This window comes from Scomber japonicus, chromosome 10, assembly GCF_027409825.1.
Source record: "Scomber japonicus isolate fScoJap1 chromosome 10, fScoJap1.pri, whole genome shotgun sequence".
Classification (NCBI taxonomy): domain Eukaryota; kingdom Metazoa; phylum Chordata; class Actinopteri; order Scombriformes; family Scombridae; genus Scomber; species Scomber japonicus.
The window spans coordinates 10413234-10436313 of NC_070587.1; the positions used below are offsets into that span (position 1 = coordinate 10413234).

Here is a 23080-nt window from a genome sequence, read left to right on the forward strand (position 1 = left end):
CACACAGACACTCACTCGCAGTCTATCAGACCACCACCTGCATCTGTGCACAGGCTGAATTTAATACAATACAGGGTTCAGCCTGTGTCACTGAGTGCCTGAAGGTCTTTCAGCTCTGCCAGAACCACACTCCCTCACACACACACAGCTGTACAAACACACACACACATTCACAATGTGATGCTTGAAAACTCTCATTTCCAAAGTCTTGCACGTCTTGCCTTTTGCTATATTTGTGGTACCTTAACTCTCCTCTCCTCCTCCTGACTACCCCCTGTCCCACCCGCTGGTACTGTACACCCTCCCAAGGCTAGTTGGCATGGTGACGCTGATGGGATGGCCGTTGCTAGGAGATGAAGAGAGTGGCCAGAAGGAGCATTGTCACGGTGAGTAGAAGGCGATCCCTGGATGGGCTGCTTCCACTGACGCTCTTCTCCAGTTTGGGAACAAAAGGGTTAAATTCATCTGGAAAAACAAAGACAGACAAACAGAAATAATTAAAGAAAGAAAGAAAAAGAAAAAAGAAGGAAAGACAGAAAGAGATTGATGTCTTAATATTATTCCAAGTACAAGCAGATAATTTCCTACACTTCAAAAACTTGAAAGTTTAAAATGACTTTATCTCTGTTCATAATAATCTGCTTACAGGGCTTTTACTAAAACATCACATTAAAAATGTTTTAATGAAGCAGCCTCACTGCACATAAGGCAACTAACAGCACACACGGTCTCACTCCCACTGAAATATGGTTAGTCTGCTACAAAGACAACACCACAGCAGTGGCTCGGCAGACTGCAGCTGTTATCAGAGAGCTCTTATTGTTCTAATAAACGGACACATTCCCAGTCACACACACTCCCGCAAACAGACACATTGTATGTACGATAACCCCCCTTCAAACGCCCCCTCATATACACCTGGCGATGTCCTAAAAATAGTTTGCGGTCTTTTTGTTGTGGGCTGCACACTGAGTGTTGATGTCTCGTTGAGCCACCAGACAGTTTGCTGCATGCCTGCACTTATGAGACACAAGTGCGGTCAGACACACCCTCTGTACCCATTTGATTAATGAGACCAGAGACCAGACATGAGCACAGTTTTCAAGTCTGTACACACACCAGCTGATGCTGATTAGCACGTACTGTAATGTTCAATAGCATCAAATTGTTATGGGGGTATTCTCAGAGTTTCCACTCAACACCATATCTGGCTGCAAAATATTCCCAGCTGCTCTTTGGGTCAGACAGCATAGTAATGACTGGCTGACACCTAGTTTTTGAGATGGCCTACTCCGGTATGCTATGCTGTCCGATCTAATGAGGTCTATGCAGCAGCGGAGTTCAGGTTAAATGCTTTGACCGTTTTGTAACCGAGCGTGCGCCTGCAGGGTCAGGACACCGTGTTACTTTGGTGCTGACAGAGGAATGTGATTTTGAAGACACAAACAGCAGACTTCAGAGCATCTTGCACAACTGGTTCTAAAGTGTGGGTCTGCTAATCGCTTCATGATACACCCACACATACCTGCTTGTCTCTCACTAGCTGTCAAAGATACACATAATTAATGACACACACTTTTAGCACGTTGTTTGTACAGCGGGTATGTGACGTACATTGTGACCTTGTGACATGTTCCAGTGCCAAACATCAGGTCAAAAAGGGAAGCTGTTTGTGTGTGTGTGTGTGTGTGTGTGTGTGTGTGTGTGTGTGTGTGTGCCAGAGTTTGAAGCAGAAAAGCAGGTAGATTCCCTCTCATAATTAGGAAGCCCAGACACCTGGAGGCGTCGATGAGCCAGCGTCATGTTGAAAAGAACAAGGAGATATCTTAGTGTCTGAATGTGTTTGTGACAGTCTCTGTCTGTGTCTGAATGTGGTGTTTGTGTGTTTGTCAGTGGTCATCATCTATAGTGGTTTGTATGTAAGAAATAATTAATAGAATTTGTATGATATACATCTACAAAGAATATATTTTTAATTTGGCAGAATGATAATAGCCACATATTACATTGAATATGGAAGTTAAATAGTCCAAAACAAAGTATCTCTTGTAACCCCTGTGCATTATTATAGAATTTAATACACAAGTCCTGTAATAAATACTATTTAAAAAAAAGATATTTAATTGTTGACGACACTGTCTTAGAGGGGTGTTGATTAAACTCTGTGCTATTCCTCTTTAAGGTTATATCTGGTGGTGACTGGATGAGTTGTTTTCATTAAAGATGCATTCCAGTGATTTAGTATTGTACTTTCATACATTTGGATCACTTTGGAGAGATAGTTTAAATGAAAAAGGTCAAAAATGATACAGCAGAGGCTAAGGCATTTTCTAGCTTTAGCCATGTTTTCATTTCTTTCAAACTCAATACTTGACAGATCTCCTTCAAAGATAGAGAGGACATTTTACAACTGTTTTCATAGTCTGAGTAAACCTTCATGTGACTAGTAAATTGACTGTGACGCGTAAAGTTCCATTGGAAGATAAAGAGCAAATCTCTGAACTTGGTCAGCTTGACCTCATTTAAACTTGTTCAAAACTGAGTCTTTGTTTCTGATCTAGGACAAGGACATTTTAAAAGAAAATCTGCACATTTTCAGACATCAGCTGTCACATCTGACAGTTCGCTTTGTTAGTGTTTGTTATTTAGTTTCACATTCTGGCAGCATGACTGGATGTAAACAAACAGAACAAGTGACATTTAGGAGGTATAGATGATACATGATCTAGTTGATAGTGGTGTCCTTTTTTTAATCTCCATATTGCATAACATGACATTTTTATGTCATGAAATATTTTGCCAACTCTAATATGCACGTGCCTCTATTTAGCATGTACAAATCATATAGTTGTATCACGTATTAAATCTTCTTAAAATTGGCCAAAATAAATATCATCACTCATAAATATGTATATTTTATAAGCATATAAATTTTACAACATATATGATTAACTGGTAGAACTGGACAAAATGTAATCATTAATAATAGATCATTAATCTTGGCTGCAAATATTACAAACAGCAGAGGTGATATTCAGATGAGTGAGAACAGTTTATACCATGCTCTGCCCACTGACATCCAACCTAATGTTGCTGGCAAAGGAAGTCAAACATCCTGTCGCTTAACGCAGTGGTAATTGCTACAACAAAGCCCATTAAAGAAAAAGACTCCGATTTCTCCACTAAGGGTCGGACCTGATCGTCAGATGCAGTAACTCAAGCTAGCAGGGTGGGTAAATAAGTATCCTCCCACTGAAAGCCATCAGTAATCACATGGCTGCACGGGGAGCTGCTAGCACCATTCCATCTGTGATGTAAATGAGATCTAAATGAAATCTAATACTAGAGGCCGTATTCAGGAGGGAACTACTGTTGAGCTGTAGACACTGATTGAAAGGGGCAGCGCCCAGGAAATTAACTGTGAGCAGTGAAGGGGAGAGAGATGGGCAGTTCACAATATGAGCCTGCAACACTCAGCTTAGTTAAACATTTTCAGACACAGTAATCAGGCCGATTTGAACTGAACAGTTTGTGTGTCATCTCGTGTTTTCTGTGAATTTGCTGATGTTAACTTTGAAGAACAGTAATTAAAATTATGATGTGATGAGTCGAACCAGCAGTTGGGAGGACTGAGAACAAGGGAGAAGAATAGGAAGACTGTACTGCCTCTTTGTTTTCAGTTCATTTCACAGCTCCCTGCTGATTTCCTCACTTCCTCTTGCACCACTTGGGTTATCCTATTAATTTAATTGGCAACACAGCACTACAGGTGAAAACGACCCACAGGAGCTGGGGTAATTTGTGCTCTGCTATTGTGTCAGCCGTTCACTAAATATTAACAGTACATACATCAGATACAGATATTCTTCTGTGAAAATAACCTTCGCTTCTGTGTACACTCTTTAGTGTAACTTGTAATTAGATGCATACTATATGTGATTTGGATTCAAGCGTATATTTGTTATTGGAATGAACATCTTCTTGCATTTGTGTTCAAAAGTCTTTCCTGGAAAGTAGGGAAGCAGTGCAAGTGGTGAGGGTACGTGACGAGAATGTACAGTGATGCTCAGTGATGTAGACAAACAAAATCTAGGTGAACTAACTCTAATCTGTGATTCCCATGAGGTAAACAGCCATGAACAATGTACATTTGAAATATAATTATTTCTCTATTTTCGTATGGCTTACATCATCATCATAGCATTAATGCATACCATAAAGCCAAAGATTAATATCGTTTTGAAAGAAAAATTTTAAAAGAGGAGAAAAAACTCAATTTCACACATCAGAAGGTGAATAAACTGAGTTTTGGTGTCTTTCCCCTCCACTGCATTCCTACTTGTGCACTGGGAGGAAAAATGGAGGATGGGAATTAAAGGGTGGGTGGATGAGGAAGGCATGGAGAAATAAGATGAAGGATGGATAGAGGGAGGAAAAAAGAAGTGAGGGAGAGGTATCTCAACAAACTTATTTAACCTGCAGACATTCTCCACAGCAGTGATGAGTTTTCTTATGACAGTTATGAGAACAGACTGATTTATTACGCACACACTGGAGCATGCACACCCACACACAGATTAACAACACAGCACCATATATTTACAGGCTACCTTGGAGAACAGTCTAAATGCTTGACGAGCATGATGATTGATACACACGTGTGTGGTTGTGTAATGGGTGGCAGCTAGCTAGGCCAAGCTAGGTGTACATGTTGTTATTGTTTATTGTGGAGCAGCGCTGTTGTTGCCATAACACTAGAAGATACCACATGATCATCTGAGAGATTATACTATAGTCTGTTACTTATTGATTTACTGCTCTGCTTCTCTCTTAAAGTGCTGTCGAAATCCATACAGTGCCAGTGCAACAGATTTGACATGATTCATATAATTCCCATTCACCCAGTCGTGTAATCCAGACGACAGTGACATAAGGGCAAATAGGAATCACTTGCCAAGATGTAGAAATTGTAAGAAATGTGAACAAGTCTCAGTTTTCTGAATGAATTTCTTTTTTCTTTTTTCTTTTTTTTTGGTCAATAACCATGAAACTCTGTGTTCTTATCTGGGTGAAAACAGCTAGTGTGAAATGAATATGCATGGAGCTGTTTAGCAGGATCAGCAGCTTGCTAAGACAGCCTGAGCTGTGAAGTTCACTGTGCTGAAGGTCTCGTTTGGAAATGGCACATTTTAGTTTGGCTGGTCACTTTTGTTGTTGCGTGGCATTCTGCCATCAGATAGTAATGATCTATTTTCTCTCGCAATTGCAAATTACCCATACCGCCACATTTTAAAGTTATACATTATAAAAAATATGGACGCGTTCATCTACTTTGAATTATTACTATGTTCCCACATTGCAACAACAAGCGCTATGGGAACTTTATTCTGGCAACACTCCAGAATATCTAATTAATGGGGCTGATTGGGGCTGGATGCTGCCCAAAAGAAAGCATCTGGAAAAATTACGCAAGTCCTGATCAACAAGTGACAATGTTGAAATATGGTATTCTCCTAAAAAGACACCAAAATGAAGGGTGTGTCACATTGTATCATTTATGATAATATGGATATAATTTTCAATATAATTTAAAAAAGCAGAAGCACCTGGTTGAGTATGAGGAGAACCAAAAAAGTGTATTTTGTTATATTCTCATATCATATTATCATTTTCGCAGAAATACCCTGAAATAATGTAATATTATTTTAGGGCCATTTCACCCCCTCCTCATTAATCAAAGATAAGACAGTAAAGAAGTATGAAGAAGCATTTACTTATAAAAAGTATTGTCAGTGTCGCCAGGGCTTCATATCATCATCATCATCATCATATTCCTCTGTGTCATTTTTCTCCAAAAACTATTAAAACACATCAGTGAGCCACACAGTTGCACTGGGTTACATGTTCCCTAATAACATAAACATGGACATTGTACTTTATTTTGAGTCAAACCGACATCTCCCCGTTGCTGTAGTGAAGAATAAAATATGTATTATTTCACGACTGAAAATAGTCCTCAATAAACAGATGAAAGTAACATTACTAAAAACTATAATGTCCAGTTGTGTTAGGAAATTACTGAACCTTTATAAATATATATTTTTGTGACTTGTTTTTTTTTAAAAACTATTTCAGAAGAATTAAATGGGCCTGGGCATGAGAATGGAGAGAATTGTTGATGATGAATAATTATTCTTTTATTCATTCATGACTGATGTGATCTGAATGACAAATAAGTGTCTTTGTCTGTTTTTTATGAATCCAGATGGGCTGGATAGATGTGATCCACACGTACTCAGATTTAAGTGTGTATCAGCTTAAGGGAGTGTGTTCATGACTCACCAATATCGTCAATTTTTAGGCCTGGTCTAAGCGTGTAGTCTGGCTCTGTTGGCTCTGGCTCATCATCCACATCGGAGGCTAAGAGAGAGGGAGAGAGAAAAATTGAGTGAGACAGAAAAAGAGGGAGGGAGCAAGGGTTAAACCATTGCTCCTACCCAAAGGATTTTAATTACATCCAACTTGACATCCTGAGAGAAACGTGCGAGAGAACAGCAAGGGAAGGGTGTAGGGGTTAAAAAAATCCCCCGGAGCAGACAGACTGACAAGCCATAACATCACCAGCAGCCCTGAGAGAAAAAACGAGAAAGTGAGAGAGGGAGATCAAACTGAGGAGAGGCAGTGTGTGAAAAGGGATGGAGTTGGAGGGGATGGTGGGTGGGTGAGTGAAAGAAGGAGGAGAGGTTAATACTACAGGGCTGTGGAAGTTAAAAGGACCGGACAGGCCAGGGATCAAAGTCGGTGTGTATCTGTGTGTGTGTGTGTGTGTGTGTGTGTGTGTGTGTGTGTGTGTGTGTGTGAAAGAGGGTCGAGAGATGGAAGGTTGGCAGGGGAGCGAGTGAGAGAGGTTAACACTACATATACATAGCCACCCACTGACCGCACACAGCAATAAATGGATTCTGACAGGGAGCGAGAGAGGAGGGGTGAAAGAGGGAGGAAAGAGAGAGGAGATGGAGGATGGCGGGGGGGGGGGGTGTGGATGAGGGCCTTCAAAGCTACAGCTACTCCTTTCTGCTGCTGTAGAAGCAGAGAGGAACGACAAAGGAGGGAGAAACAGAAAAAAAGACAGAGGAAACAAGGCACGAAGGAAAGAAAGAGAAAGAGGAGCGAGGGAGGCTCAGTGCTGTGAGTGAACATGCTGCAGGGGGAAACTCAGCAGGCGTATTAATAGCTCTGCCTGTTTTAGACTGTGTTTAGATTGTGTATGCATCTGTATGCAGTCTGTGTGCGTGGGTTTATGGGAAGCCCGGTGCCTGCCAAACGGGTAGAGGGGCCAGATGGGTCCAGGTACAGCCTGTAAACAGGTCCAAGCATTGTATTACAGGTCACACACACACACACCCACACAAAGTGAGAGACTCACCCGTGGAGCAACAGACGTACACTCGTAGTCTCAGACAGCTGCGGCCGTGGTGGTGGGTGGGCGTGGCTGTGAGAATAAAAAAGTACAACATGTCAACATCACGCTGATCTTTATTCATGTGATTTTATTGCACTCAGAGTTGAAATAAAGTTTTGTCTGTCCACATGCTGATAAGATGGTTTTATTATAATATAGAACATTTCAAAAGTAATGCACCGAGTACCAGCACGGATATTGACCTTATTAAAGAGATAACAGCTGGACATGGCTGTTCCACATTTAACACTGTTAAACACGGGCAACCTAAAATTTCATGTAAAACTTTAACACAACTTTTAAACAATATGATTTAATTTAGCACAAACCTATAATTAATGTGTTTATGAATATGCCCACTAGTGAGAACATCAGTTCCACACAGTCAGGTGGTATCAGTACCTTAAATCTAGGTTTCAGATTTAATATCAGAAGAGAAAATGTGGGATCAGTGTATCACTACAATCTTAATTATCCTGCGATATATATATATGTACACACATATATATATATATATATATGATCCCAGACACAGCGTCGTACAGCCAGTGTTTGTGATTTACAAACATATTTACTTCCGATAGTTTTTACACTGTGTACATTACTATGAAGTAAAATGAAATGAGCACTCTGCGTATGATTAGGTAAACTTTCTTAATTTTAATGGCCCTCTTTTGCCCTCAACATAACCACAAAACAATATTTACAACCATGGTGGAAGCTGGTAAATGCAACAATGTGGAAGGCTCATTGAGTAGTTCTATCATAGTTAACCAAACGCAACTGTTAAAGTCATAGAAGTTATGTCTCAAAAGTGTGATACATCCCTTTAATCTTCGTTGTGAGCTCTTTCGTACAAAGGTAGCCTTCTACAAACTACTTGTCTTTCACAATCCAGCTAATTAAAGTCAGAAACTTAGATGGTATATCTCTATATACAAGTACCATATTTAGCATTCTCTCAACTGGCTGTATGAGCATCAGCTAGGAAAAAAAGAGCACCAAGAAAAAAAGGCAACTTAGGGACAAACTTGAAAACACCAACTACAACCTTCATAATAATTAAGACAATTCATAAGTCTTAATTTTGCTCACTTGAATTAATTATAAATAAGTCAAAGTTTCACAACATTTTGACATGTCAGCTGTAAAAGCTCAGGTTAAAATAAGAACAACCTCAATGACAGCTGAATTTCAAATGTCATTTTTGCTTGTGAATATACATGTCATGGCTAACTGGGACACTTGAACAGAATCATTAATGTTGTTAGTAACACCTGTACTTGTGCAACTGGTACAAGTCAAAATGCCTGCTGTGAAAAAAGCCTAATAAAAGGTATACCGGATTTCTTTTTTAAAAACATCAAATTGTCAAACTTTCTCTTCAAGTTCAAACATCTTTATTCAAATAATACCAAACCAATGCATGCATACTTCAAACTGATATGTCACTTTGATTTGAAAACTGAAAGGTATTTTTGAGGTTTTGCAAACACCAGTCTGTAGAGAACAAAAAAAAAAACAAAACAAGACGCTGAACAGCTGCAGAACAAAACATCCCTCCAGAGATGTCTCCTATCAAGTAATGCAGGTTTAAAAAGTATTGCACTTATTCTACTGCTATTTAATTTATAACATATTTATCTTTGGTTGGAAAATGTGTGCTTTTAAATTGTTTTATGACAAGCTAACCATTCATTATTTATAGAGTGTCAGTTTGGCACAAAGTGTTACAAATTCATTTGATTAGCAATCAGCAAAATGGATGAGCCTGCTTGACTGCAGGGTGATATTATTAGATGTGAAACAGCAATTTGTTTTCCAGTAAGTGCCTCAGGACAGATTGTGTGTCTGTAAACTGAACTATTATTATTAGTATTAATCAAATTCACACAACAATTAAAAAAATAACATGTTCAATCTTAGATGATAACTGCTCTAGTCTCAATGACCTCCTCCTGCAAGAATAACATGTTTTTACTATAGTCTATCTACAATAATGATATATAATTATAATAATTTTCCCATTTCAATTCTGAGGACAAACACAAGCACTTAAAACTGGTCCACTCACAGATGTAGTAGTACTCCTGTCCAACGTGGAACTCGTAGCCCAGCGAGAAGGCGCTGTAGCGCTGGAACTTCTCAGAGAACTTGATGGGCGCGTGGGGGGCGTGGGGTCGGTTACATTCCCACCTCTTGAAGCCCAGCTGGGGGTCACAGTTCCTGTACCCTCGGTAACTGACCATGTAGAGGACGTACTGCTCACCGGTGCCCACCATGCGCTGGCTGTCATTGTAATGAGGGCAGTAGATGTCCAGGTAGTCGTTGACATTAACCTGCATTGTGTAGCCCTCCCTGCGAAGACTGGACACAAAGAGACAAAGCAGAAACAGAGTTAATAACATAATATTTCTGTATCATCTAAATTATATTTTAGGATTTTCACGGACATATTACACACATACTGTACATATGACCACACACATCCGCACAAACTGTAGTACATAATGTAGTTGCACTAGTACTTCCATATCTACAATAAATGGCAATAATTGGCTCGAAGTATGTTTAGAACATTTTCAGATGCTTTCAAAAGTTTTACACCTTGTCACCTATCCACATATAAACATAAACAACACCCACGGACACATTCCAGACCTGCAAGGTCAAGTAACACTGTACTGCATGTAGAGTGTCTATATGTATGCATTTATCTTTGAATGTTCATCCAGGATCATGCGGATCTTAGTTTGGGCGTTATCAGGTTATTAATAACACGAGTGAGTGTATGCATCTGTGTGTGTATTTGTGGCTGCAGGGCTGCTGCATGCAGAGAATGCAGAGCTGGCTCTTCAGTATGGACTCAAGGCCCCAGGGCCACAGCTCCTTCTCCTGGTGTCAGTGCAGCGTTGTCCCCTAACCCCAGTGCTCGTACATCAACCTGAGCGCAACGTTGCGCTCACGTCAGCCGTCAACGTCCTGGCCACGTTTCTTCACCCCCAAAGCTCATATATCAGCGTCAACCCTAAAAAAGAGTTGGCTTGACAGGAAGATAAGATCTGATTCTGTCTGTGTGTGTGTGTGTGTGTGTGTGTGTATGACAAAGTGAAATAGATTCTTTCCTGACATCCAAAAGCCCTCTTTTTCTCCCCATCACAGACACGGGCCCATATCTGTGTGACAGAGACAGGTTGCTGTTGTAAATCATACACACGCCGATGAACATGCACACACACACACACACATATACACACTGAAATTTCATAGTGGTGACACTGCAAAATCACAAGGGGGCAGCAGTGTGTCATCCTCAGCCTAATGCTACCTCTTTCCCTCTTTGCCAGTTCTAGGTCATGTCTCCAGGGAGATTATTATTCAATTATTAAATGAAGATCGAAACACTGTTCCTAATGTCTCCCTCTCTCCATGACTCCTTACTGCTCTCCTCAGATCCTTCCTGAATTTTTCTCTCTCCCTGCTCTTCATTTCTCTAATATCTTTCTTTCAGACTAACATGAACGGAAGAAGAGTAATTGTTCAGCATTCATCCTTTGCTTCTGTCCTCTCCTCTCTTCTCATCTCCTCTCACTTTCTCTCATTACATCATTTACTAGCCTGCAGAGGAGATTTACTTCTTATGGTATTAGTGGTACAAAAAAAAAAAGCGTAAAATGCTTCAATGCAAAAAAAAAAGAGAGGGAGATAGAAGGCGAGAGAGTAAGAACACGAGTGAGGGATGAGTTTGGTTCCACCAGGGAGGCGTGAATGCAAATTGAGTAAGAGAGCTGTGAGAGCCAGAACGAAGCAGACAGAAAAAAAGGCAAGAGGCAGCTTGAGAGTTTTACACTACCAAAGAAAAGCAAGTTGCTCCAAGATGAAGGGATAATGGGAGAAAAGAAATAGAGAAAAATGAGGGGGAGGGCAGCTTGGAGCATCTTGAGCAAATCTCTAAGATACAAGCTGGCTTTAGGATTCCCACTGCGTATGTGTTTGTGTGTGTGAACAAGCATTTCTATGTGTGACATCAAAGCATTTCACCTTCATCTGCCAACTTTTGCATTTGATAGTGTGACATCTATGAGGGGTGTGTCTCTGGTATGAACACACAAATACAAAAAATGACGATAATTACCCCAAAATGTGATGTAACCATAAGACATTATCATGTAAATGTACAAAACCATCAAAGACCACAACATGTGGATAATCATAGTGATAATAGTGTGCAGCCAATTGCAAAGTGAGTTTGAGTTGGTGAACTACAAATTTAAAGGTATTAAAACTATGATTTTTAATCATATCTCTGCAGTCTCAGTTGTACGTAACAATGATACTGCTGTCTTTGCATTTGCTTAATGCTTAATTGCCCCTAAAGTGAAATCAACAATTGTATTGTGCATCATGTAAAGATTATGTAAATATATAGCGGAACGAGACAAACTGTCAGTGAGATGTGTATTACCAGTTATCTTTTTTGTCTGTGCCATTTGGAACATTTCTATGTTTTTAACATTACATTACATGTAAGATGAGTGATCAGTAAATTGTAACATAATCCAGTATGACATTAATGTATAATCAGTGGTGAATCAGTACAGGCGCTGATATACTTATTAAGTGGATCAGTTATCACCCAGATGTAACTGATCCACATTAAATACGTTTTTTGTCTCGGTTGTTAAAAAACCGTACTGTAACAGCACAATGTTGTAAACCTGTGAACACTGTGATTACAATGTGCACAAGCCCAAAAAGAATGTTTTCACTACCATTTATGTCTACTTAAATCTGCATATTCATTCACAGATAGAACAATGACTGCAATCAGTTCCACACTATGATATACAGATTTTAAGATGAAAGAAAAGAGCCCTGGTATGGGATCAGGAACGGTAGGAGAAAAACCGGGATCAGTGAATTCCTTCTTCTAAATTTTGTAGGTCACTGTTCATGTGTCACAGAGTTATTGATTCAACTCTGTGGTAATCCTGGTTATTCACAGCTATTGGTTGTGGTTTTCTTTTATGTACAAATGTATTTCCTGCATATGTTCATATGCTGGGAAAAATATGAGAATGCTTTTCATTATAATGCACTCCAGTTCAACAACAGTCACAAAATGTACCAGTCAACAACATAACAACACAAATAACACTAGCACTAGTCTCAACAAAGATATCATATGTTTTGCACATTGTGTTTATATTTTTCTAGATTCTCAGTGTCTCTGTAGATTTTTATTTAAGTTATTTTCTCCTTAACAGTGCTATAATGCGTTAGATGTGTACTGAAGAAATGTAATGAATCTACGCCATTAATAAATAAACTATTTGATTATGTTTAAAGAACACTGAACACACCGCAATGCGACTTGTATTTTGAAATTTAGTTTCATTAAGAATCATGAGAGAAAATTCATTCTGACTGAGAATTGCTTTGCCTCTGCTCCCTCCAGATGCCTCCCTTTTCGTTTCGTGTTGGATCACCACTAATTTTTTCTCTCTCGTAGGTGATTCGTGGCTAGTTTGAAGCTCAGACAGCAGAGGGAGAGCGGAGGGATCATCAGCAACACAACTCTGAGGAGCAGAGCAGAGGCTCCGAGAGCAAAACGAACACTTAGATACAGATCCACCAAAGGAAAGGAGCACTGGAAGGATGGGGAGAAAGATGGGGAGAAAGATGGAGAGAAGGATCGGAGGATTTATAGGATGAGACGAGGGGTAGTCGGGGTAGTCGGGGTTAAAAGCTGCAGAGTCTGGCCACCAGGGAGTGGAGGGAGATAGCGGGAGGGAGCGAGAAGGAGCAACAGCTAAAAGCAAGATCAAAGTGGGCCTGGATCAATGTCACTACTGTAAAATCACACTAGAGAGTGTGAGAGAGAGGGAGAGAGAGAGACACAGAGAGGGTATGTTGCCTATATAAATCAGTCGTAGGCAACATAATGCCACAGAGTTACCCCCTGCCTGCCTATTATCTTCCTGGCCTGTTGGTGCATCGTACATCAATAAAACACTTTGACAGTAAGAGCAATCATTCCTTTTTGTAGCAAGAGCTCAGAGGACCAGCTTACTTTGCTGTTCTCTGTTGGAAAGAAGGTAGACTTTGTGAAGAAGAGGGCGGGAAGAGGGAACTGAGGAACCGAGGATGTTCAAAGATTTAAGGCAGCAAGTGTACTTTTTCCCATGACGATGTGATAGCATGGCATTAAATTCAATACATACTGTTTTTGCATGTGCTTTTTAAAATGATAGTTATATGTAATTATTCAATTCCCAGTGACGTTTACTGTTTCAGGGCCCTTCTGTCATTTTAGATAATAAAGTTTAATGTTAAACTGTTAAATATCATGCCTCCATTACATATGAGGATATTTGAGGAATCACTGCCAAAAATGTGTGTTTATGTGTAAGATTATCTGCCGGTGTATCGGTATCGGAATATTTGCACTCCCTCATATCAGTATTGTAGGGCCCTATAAAATCTGTTTTATTTTTTCCCAAATTCCGTTTTTCCCGTTTACATTTTTGTGAATTCCGTTTTTTTTTACTCTTATTTTACTAACAAAACCTGTGTGTTTTTGCAAAACAACAGTTCACCTGACACATAGAAGTCCTTCGGGAACTGCTCGGCTCTGTACTGAGGGGTTAGAGTCGAATGGGGAATGGGCTCAGTGTGTGGAGGGGGCTTGTTGTGCCACCCAGATTTGCTTCCCTCCGTGCAGTTTTCCCCAGACATACGTTCCTCTTCCACACGAAAACAGCATTTCAGTCAAATTATGTCAAATTCCGTGATATTCCACGTTAAAACTAAATTCAGTTTTAATCGGCCAATTCCGCGATTCCATCCGCAATTCCGTGATCGCGGAAATCATAGGGCCCTAGTATTGGCATTGGCCCCCAAAGTCCAGTCTTGGTCTGGCTCTACTATAGATTCACATACTTTCATTGACAGGCCTTGACATGGGACAATAGGGAAAGCCCAGGTGTAAAAAATACAACTAAAATGACACATGGCACATTTGAATAGACATACACATTTTTAATGTTATTCGTAAAATCTGTGCTTTCCCTACTATGACTAGCCAAGATATGTGCTATGTAAAATGCATAATGATTGATTTTCATTAATTACTGCAGCCATTGTATTTTGCGATGTTGACACATAACTAAAATAAATACAACAAAAAATCTAAATAAGACTAAAAGCATAACCTGAATAAAAATGAAAAATACCTGCACATCGTCTCACGTAACTTCTGGTTTATGCATTTAAAAACAAGCATCACAACAGTTCCTCGTACACACTTGTACAGGGGATGTGTGAGTATAGATTTTCTAAGAAACAATGCCTTTATCTAGTTACATGGATGTGTGTGTGTGTCCTCAAGGTGTATCATTTACCAGCGTGAGACAGCGTGTGGGAGTTTTGTGTCATGTTATTTGTGCTGAAAACAAAACAAGACTCTGATTAGAAATCATTACAACAAAAAAATAATACAAGATGTTTTAGGTTCTTTAATTTCTTTCTCAAAAGACACATTGAAAAAACGATCACGCTAGCATATTAGAATGGCGCATCTGACACACACTGGCACAATTTTAGCGTTTTTTAATTCCTTTTACCTACTAAGCACTCAGCGATCAAAAGTAGTAAATCACAGGTGGCTGATTGGGTTGCGAAGGTGTAAGTGTGTGTAACTGTGTGAGCATCAGAGAACTGCCAAAAAAAATCAAAACAAGCATGCCAAGAAACATCAAGGTTAAAGAAATCAAAGGAGACACTGCTGATGGGCACAAGGTTGGGCTGGATTAAAACTTGTCCAGCAGTGTTACAAATGATTGCCAATCAGGACTTAAAAGCCACTCTGCCTCCTGAGGCCATAATGCTTAATCCCATCTCAGTTTGGTGGGGAGATGCTAACATTGTTGCGGGAGGACTCCAATCAGCCAGCAGAGCGGTAGGTATAATTGAATGGCTCCCCTGCTAAATGAGACTCCCAGAGATGTGTAGCATCAATGAGGCCTTCATCAAACATAGACAGGAGTCCTTCTTACTGTATCCTCCTCTTCATACTCCCTCTGCTCTGCCTGTCTCCCTCTTTCTTTTGTCTCCTTGTGTGCATTTGTTCTCCATTTCTCTGTTTCTGTCTAACATGCATACAAGAGTGTTAAGAAAGAACCTGTGCATCAACATGTCTCTTAGTGATACCATTGTTTGACACTGATGATACTGATAGGTGTAACTGCTGTTCTCATTTTTTCAGCCTCTTGTCTTTCTTCTCTTTCTCCCCAACATATTTCCCCGGACCATTGGAAAACAAGCATGCGCGTGTGCCTTCGGGTGCGTGTCTGACAGTGTGTGTATGGGTTGAGTAGGTTCTAAAATCTCCCAATATAAATCAATACCTGTCCAGAGCAGTGGATCCCAACCTTTTTCCTGAAGGGACACCTTTTCTATCACTGAGTAAACAGATGTACCCTGACAAAGTGACATATTTTATGGATATTTCATATTACATATTGAATACATAACAGTAACAAGCACAGAATAACTGGAAACTGGACAATTAACCCAAATAGTGAATGCAACAACTGCAGGAAGTTGGTGTAAAATGAGAAATGTGGATGAATATTCAGCAGATTATGTGAATATTCCATCAGAACTGAGTTTTCCTGATATTTTATGAACATTTTATACAATACTCTGCATTATTTATTTTTAATTAGCATACAGACAAATGTGTTTTCTTATCCCTCACGCTCAGCTGTTGTTTCATTAGTTCTTTAGTTTCTTTAACTTGTCTAATGCAGGACGAGTCTGTTGAGCAGAGATTAAGTATATCTTGTATTCATGTCTTCACTACTCCCTTATCCACATTTTTGTCTTAAAAATTAAACATCTAAACCTTTAAAAATAACAACTACATTTAGTTATTTTCTTCACAGACATGAATGAAATGCTGTGATATACATATATAAGTTTTCTTACACTCCCTAAAACCAAGAAGACCATGTGACGTTTGAAGCTTTGGTGACTCCCTTTGTGGGTCTGGACCTCCAGGTTGGGAACCAGTGGTCTAGAGTATGTCCAACAGACGCTTCCTTCTCTCAAGGTCTCTCTCTCTCTCTCTCTCTATCTCTCTCTCTCTCACTCTCTCTGTCTCTCTCTCTCCCTCTCTCTCTCTCTCTCTCTCTCTCTTTCTCTCTCTAACACACACGCGCACACACACACACAGTCCTGCCCTGCCCTGCAGAGCAATGGTTCATCATTGGTAATTGATCAAAGTATTACAGCTAACAGGGTTTCTTGCCAAGAGGCCTCTCATGTAGCCATAAACTGCGCTGACATGATCCCGTAAAACGACCAGCACTCTCTGTATTTCTCTATTTCCACCAGTTTCTTAAATATTCTCCCTTCGTTTGCTCAATTTTTCTGCTGTTCTCCATTTCTGAAGTCCTCTTTCTCTTCATCGTCACTGCTTCCTCCCCTTCCTCTATCCATCATGCCCTCCCTCACTTCCTCTCTCTGCTCGTGGGTATTGACTATGTGGTGAGAGAGAGTGTTACAGCAGCATGAACCTAATGGCAGGCGTTATGAGCCCTTTGAACTGAGCTGTCTCACTTTCACAGACACACTCCCGAGCAGTTATGTGCACGAGCATGTTCTCCTTCACATGCATGCTTTTGGAATCAATCACGTGTGCCTTATTTGGTGGTGTTTGTCCGAACACACACCACACAGATGGATGGATGTGACGAGGGAGCGATTGAAAGAGAGGAATTAAAAATGAACAGACAGATGCCACAGAGGCCGTAAACACATGAAGAGTAAGACAACAAAAGAGAAGCGAGCGGAGATCAGAGATGTGGGTGGATGAAAGGATGAATGACAAGAACGGAAACGGGGAATGATAGACCACTTCGATAAAGAAGAAAAATGTTGTTTCACCTGTGAATAAGATCAGGACTAGTGGTCTTTACCTTAATTTGCATGTTTATTGATTTTGTTTTCAACTTTAATTTATTATCCATTTTACAACCATCCCACTCTACAGCCTATTTTATGCTCCACAGGCTTTTTTCACTTTAAGGCTTCTTCTATCTCTCAAACCCCATGTGTCATTCACCGTGTGTATCTGCCAATAACAACCAATCTCTCCCTCTTATTCCATCACTTTGCTCCCATCAATCCTTCCTGGGCGTCTCTATCCCTCTGTTTCTCTACATCTCCCTCGGCCTCTGTTCCCGAAGCCCTAACATGAGCAATAGTGATCCCATCAGACACTGGGCCAGCTGAGGCAAAGAGACACACAGAGAGAAAGAGTGTACATTCCCTAAGCTCTCCCATGATTGATAGTGATCATGTCTGATGGCTGTGTATAGACTCAGCACTCAGTGAGACATTACCCTCTGACCTAGCTATTGATTCTTGTATTCACTGTCCCAAACACACAACACTAGCCCTGACCCTGCCCCGTGCAACAAAACACACACACACACACTGGCCTGTGTGTACAGTCCTGCAGATTGATAGTTTGGCGGTGTCCTGTGAAACCTGATCAATCTGCTGCATAACAATCATTCTCTCTCCCTGCCTTATCCCACTTCCTGGCCTGGTCACATGGCACTGCGTCCCGCTGACTGATGTGTTTGGGTCAGGGTCTGGAGGCTTGAATATCAGGGCTGCAGGGAGAAAAGAGCTCCAGTGCTGGGATAAACCATCCTCAACAACTACAACAACAACATTACTCAGATCCCTATCCTGAGCCACATTTAATAAAGGATCCAGGGCAGAGAAACGGTGCTTGCCAGGCAGAAGGACACAGTGGAATGAGAAGCAGTGCCGTTCATCAAGCACACCTGGGTCAGATAGGATTTGCAAATAATTCTGTATCTGCTTGTACACGTTTTAACCTACTTGAACTGCAAGGAAGGTGGGGTCTGTTATATGTAAGATGTTGAAAGGAAACTTTTAAAAACTCATTCTGCTTCTAATATAGGGAAAATAAGCCCCTATCTAGCACTTCAAACAGTGTAAAACAAAGACTCAGAGTGATTTGCAGCCGTTATTTGAACCATGTCCGATATCGCAGACAAGTTAAACACGGATAGGGTATTTTCACCATTGTAAGTCCAAGGAGGCGAAGCCAGAAAGAAAAGCGATACAGAGAGGAGTGCCAACTACGCTCTAGCCTAATGGACTTCCAAGACAAAACCACAGCTGGCTTTCAACATTAGTCTCCATGACGACAGAAGAAGCCCCAGCTATGGAGCTATTGTAGCCCCCCAAAAAAGGGGGCTACAGGGGTTCATTGCTTTGTGCACAAACCCATCTATCCTCTCTTTATCCGCCATCTCTCCTCTGTCTCACTAATGGCTAATTAAGGACCACTTTGTACTATTCCACATTATCACAAATTATCGGCTATTACTGTGGCAAATTCTGTTTCACACTGGTTTCTGGAGGAGAATTTTTTTCTTTTTTAACATCTCAGTTTGGCTGCAAATGAACAAAGAATAAAGGCTAAAAGCTGCGTGGGAGAGCATTGGTGTGTTACTAAGGGCTAAAGGCAAAATTTGGGCTTCTCATGTCCGACAAGCTGCATGTGCAGAGCTATGTGGTAACACCCAAAGCTAAAATAAAGACTGAGCTGAATATTTTATTAAAATTTAAACAATTGCGTCTGTTTCAACAAACAAAATAACAAGTGGACTTGTCTCAGTCAGGCTCTCTTTGTGCCTCAAACCTTTTAAATTGGTAACAAGGCCAACCACATGGGTTTTAGGGTCAAATAGAAGGTCTGTTACTCTCAGGCAGTGACACACACTCACATGCACACACGTGCACTGCACACTGCACACATATACAAAGACAGTCTGATAAAGAGTAGAGTTAGTAGGACACACAGACACCAGCAGCCTTTAAAAACGTGTTTAAATACATCTGGGTAATCTTGTCAGATAGGAGATGACATTGAGCTCACACATTTCAAACATTATGGATGTTGTACTAATGCACCGTGGCATGGAGAATTAATTAAATGTATTAATATATACTTGGTCACAAAGGCCTGAAATTAAGGAACGCAGATTGAGACACAATGCTAATCTAAGCGATAAGTGTTTAATTATCCATTTAGGAAAATAATTTCACTGTAAGGAATCAATGGAGTAAAACAATGAAAGGCCTGCGCTCTAAAAAACACAATGTTCAGGCTCACTTCATCTCAAGAGTTTTCTATTTTTATTCTTTATCAAAGCAGAACATGAAAGACAAGCACAGCGCAGATGTTTCAGCTCTTCAGACCTTCCTCGGTGCGCAGGCCAAAGTGATAACAGAAACTAAACGATTTTGGTGGGTGATGATTACGACTGAGCCATCTAATGCCAGATTTTAACTTGAGCTTGTGCAGTGTATCACTCAGCTGTGTGTGTGTGTATTGGAGGTGAGGGGGTGGTGGGGTGTTACAGATGTATCTTTATAAGCATTGTTCCACTATTTTCATTCATTCCTGATTCCTAACTCCTAACCAGGTCTGAGAAATGTTCTCAAAGTCCAGATCCAGCTAATTACCTGTCAGAAGCGTACAACTCAACTACACAATACAACATGAAAGTGGGACACAACAGTGATGAAAATGGTAGAATTTGCAGAGAAACATATTTAGCTTGTGGACGGGCCACAACAGAACACATGCTGTTTCCTCCCTGCAGCAATTCAAATGTAAATAAATCAAAGTGTGTTTTCAGAAGAATTGTTATTATATACTTATATACTAGCTTGTGTACGCGTGTGTGTCAGTATTTCATGATGCGGCTGACTCTCTCCACTGAACATGAGCAGACCCTGTCAGACTCGACAGTCTATCAGTGGAACATCCCTCTCCCGTTTCCCTCCACTCTCATTCTTCCCCCACTATCACTCGCTCTGCCCTCGCTCTCCTCTTCTGTCTCTCCATTCTTATCAGTGTCCTTCCATCCGTCTCTCGTTCAATTTTTCATTTCAGGTTCAATCTTTTTGACGTCCTCTCACTCCTCCGACGACACCTCTCCCTCCTTTTCTGTCTTCCTCTACTGGCCTGTCAATCTGTCGTCCCCACCCTCTCTCTCTCGCTCTCTCTCTCTCTCTCTCTCTCTCGTGAAGTCAATATGCCTCTCTATGTGGCGGCAACCTGTCAATCACCATATGACAGTCAGCAAAATGTGCATTCATGTGGACAGTGTGTGTGTGTGTGTGTGTGTGTGTACCTGTGTGGGGAGGCTTTTCTAAGTGCACCTGAGTGTGTATTAAATAAAATATCAGAAATACTGACATACTACATTTTGTCCAGACAATTATGCTTCAAAGGAAAAGGAAATGTTCCTCATCAGAAATAATTCATTTCTGTTTCACATGTTTTTACAAATTGTTCAGAAGCCAATAGCAAATACATATAAGCATGTTGTCAACATCCTATGCAATTCTACTAATATGTGCGAGTAACATGACATGACAAGCCACTGTGTCATGGACTTGACAATGTAATTTCACCATGCTGGAAGTACTTTCTGTGTGTGTTTGTGTGTGGGTTTGTGTCCCTACTCACGCTGCAGCTTTACTGAGTTACTGCTTTAATTTAAGCGGTAATCCACATTGACTTTTTTTCACTACTTTTTATTACTTTGTCGATGACTTCTGCTTTAACTAATCATCAGTTGACTTGTACTTTCATCCCCAACCCCCAAAAAAGTGACTTCACTGATAAAAAAAACTGTCCTTTCATTGCACTCTTTTGATGAGTTTTAAGTTGCTATTGGTTTTCATTCTTTTCTTTCTTTCTTACTATTGAGCTCATCTGTTTATACCAAAACAAACTGCTGCTATTGCTGCCGGAAGCATAAAAAACATCTTTTTTGTGTGCCTAAGGGTAATTCTCAAGAAAGAACAGGAAATGAAAAAGGTATCGGCTGAATCACTATTGTGTTTTATAAATGGGAATGAAAAGTAGCAAAGTTAGCGTTTATTTACGTGAATACTGCCAGTTATTACTTTCACTCAACTACTGTCCTTTGCAATGTGTGACATGCAAACACGCACTTTGTGACATCAGCAGTGAATCATACAGTGGGTGGCCACAAGTCCATTTAAAATCTGATATTCTATGCATGACATTAAGGTTTTATAGATATGTAGATGTCTTTCTGAAAGCGTTATGAAATGTGTTGTATTTATTCGTACTTGGACATTTATTCAAAGGGGACAAAAAGCGGTGGGATGTGTATATGAGCTCTCATAAAGTCAGCCCACGTCCCAGTGCAACATCCTTGCCATATAAGCAATGCCTGCTCTACTCTGCTTTGCTGCTGAAATATGAAATATGCATGGACCATAAAGAGCATATGGACCATCCATCTCAATATCCGCTACAGCAGACCATCAAAAAAGATCATTAAAGCTAACACACACACAGGCACACTGGCACACATGCATACACACAAAATGGCACATAAACATGCACTCCCACATTGTGCATAATGGTTTATCAGTTTCAGTGCCAACTTCCTGCTGACTGTGCACACGCAATAAGAGGCAAAGGCATACGCATGCACATACATTTAGGAAAGGGAAGAGATTTGACATTTGTGTACATTTGTTCATCCCAAATTTAATCTAAATACATTATGAACAGCTGTCACACAGGAACATAGTCTTCACATACAGTAACATGAACATATGTATTTGTCCCCCAACACACACACACACACACACACACACACACACACACACCTCTAAGCTGTCACTCTGTCTATGTTTTCTTTACCTCGCCTCCATCAGGCTCTGTCACTATCCAGCTCTCCACTGCAGGGAATTCAAATTTAATATGAGACTCACAGGGAGAGAGTAACAGAGAGAGAGAGAGAGAGAGAGAGAGAGAGAGAGAGAGAGAGAGAGAGAGAGAGAAAGAGAAAGAGAAAGAGAAAGAGAAAGAGAAAGAGAAAGAGAGAGAGAGAGAGAGAGAGAGAGAGAGAGAGAGAGAGTAAATCAGAAAAAGCCAGGTCAAATGGTTTTTCAGATGGTGACAGGAAATGCACAGATAGCAAAGTAAGAGCAGAGTCGTGGAAAGTGTTAACAGAGCAGGAGAACAAAGGAGAAAAGGATGAACTACAAGAATGGACAAAAAAAGAAGAAGTGAAGGTGAGGGATGAAGAAGAAGAGGGTGGAGACAAATGAGACAGAGAGAATGACTCGAAAAGAGAGAAGAGTCTCATTCATTTGATACATTTACAGACAAGACTACCACTGGGTACACACCACTGTATCTAAATCTATCTGTCCCCTTTCATCTCTTTCTTTCCTTCCATCACTCTCTGCCTACACCCTCCCCTCCTTTCACCCACATCTCTCTAATCTCTTTTTAACTACAGTGTGTGTGTCAGCAAGGAGTCTGACACTAAGTCAGCGTCATATTCTATCATCCATGCAGACAGAGACGGGAGTACACGCAAACAGGACAGCTACAAGATGGGCTTCGTCTTTATCTAATCTCTGTGCTCCTTCATTCTCTTCCTTCCTCATCCCTCCATCCCGCTTACACCTAAAACTTTATCGGCACAGGTGGAGCCAACATCAGTCTGC

General features: G+C 40.5%; 1 protein-coding gene across 1 annotated transcript in view; it reads right to left on the reverse strand.

Moving 5' to 3' along the window:
• Window positions 1–346: 346 nt before the first annotated feature.
• The window catches only part of efna3b (ephrin-A3b), a 55800-nt gene continuing 33066 nt past the window's right edge, over window positions 347–23080 (reverse strand). Inside the window, exons 2-5 of the mRNA XM_053327875.1 lie at window positions 9537–9829; window positions 7427–7492; window positions 6343–6420; window positions 347–465 (exon numbers count right to left, since the gene is read on the reverse strand). Coding sequence (XP_053183850.1) covers window positions 347–465; window positions 6343–6420; window positions 7427–7492; window positions 9537–9829 — 556 coding nt within the window. The remainder of the gene's footprint in view (window positions 466–6342; window positions 6421–7426; window positions 7493–9536; window positions 9830–23080) is intronic.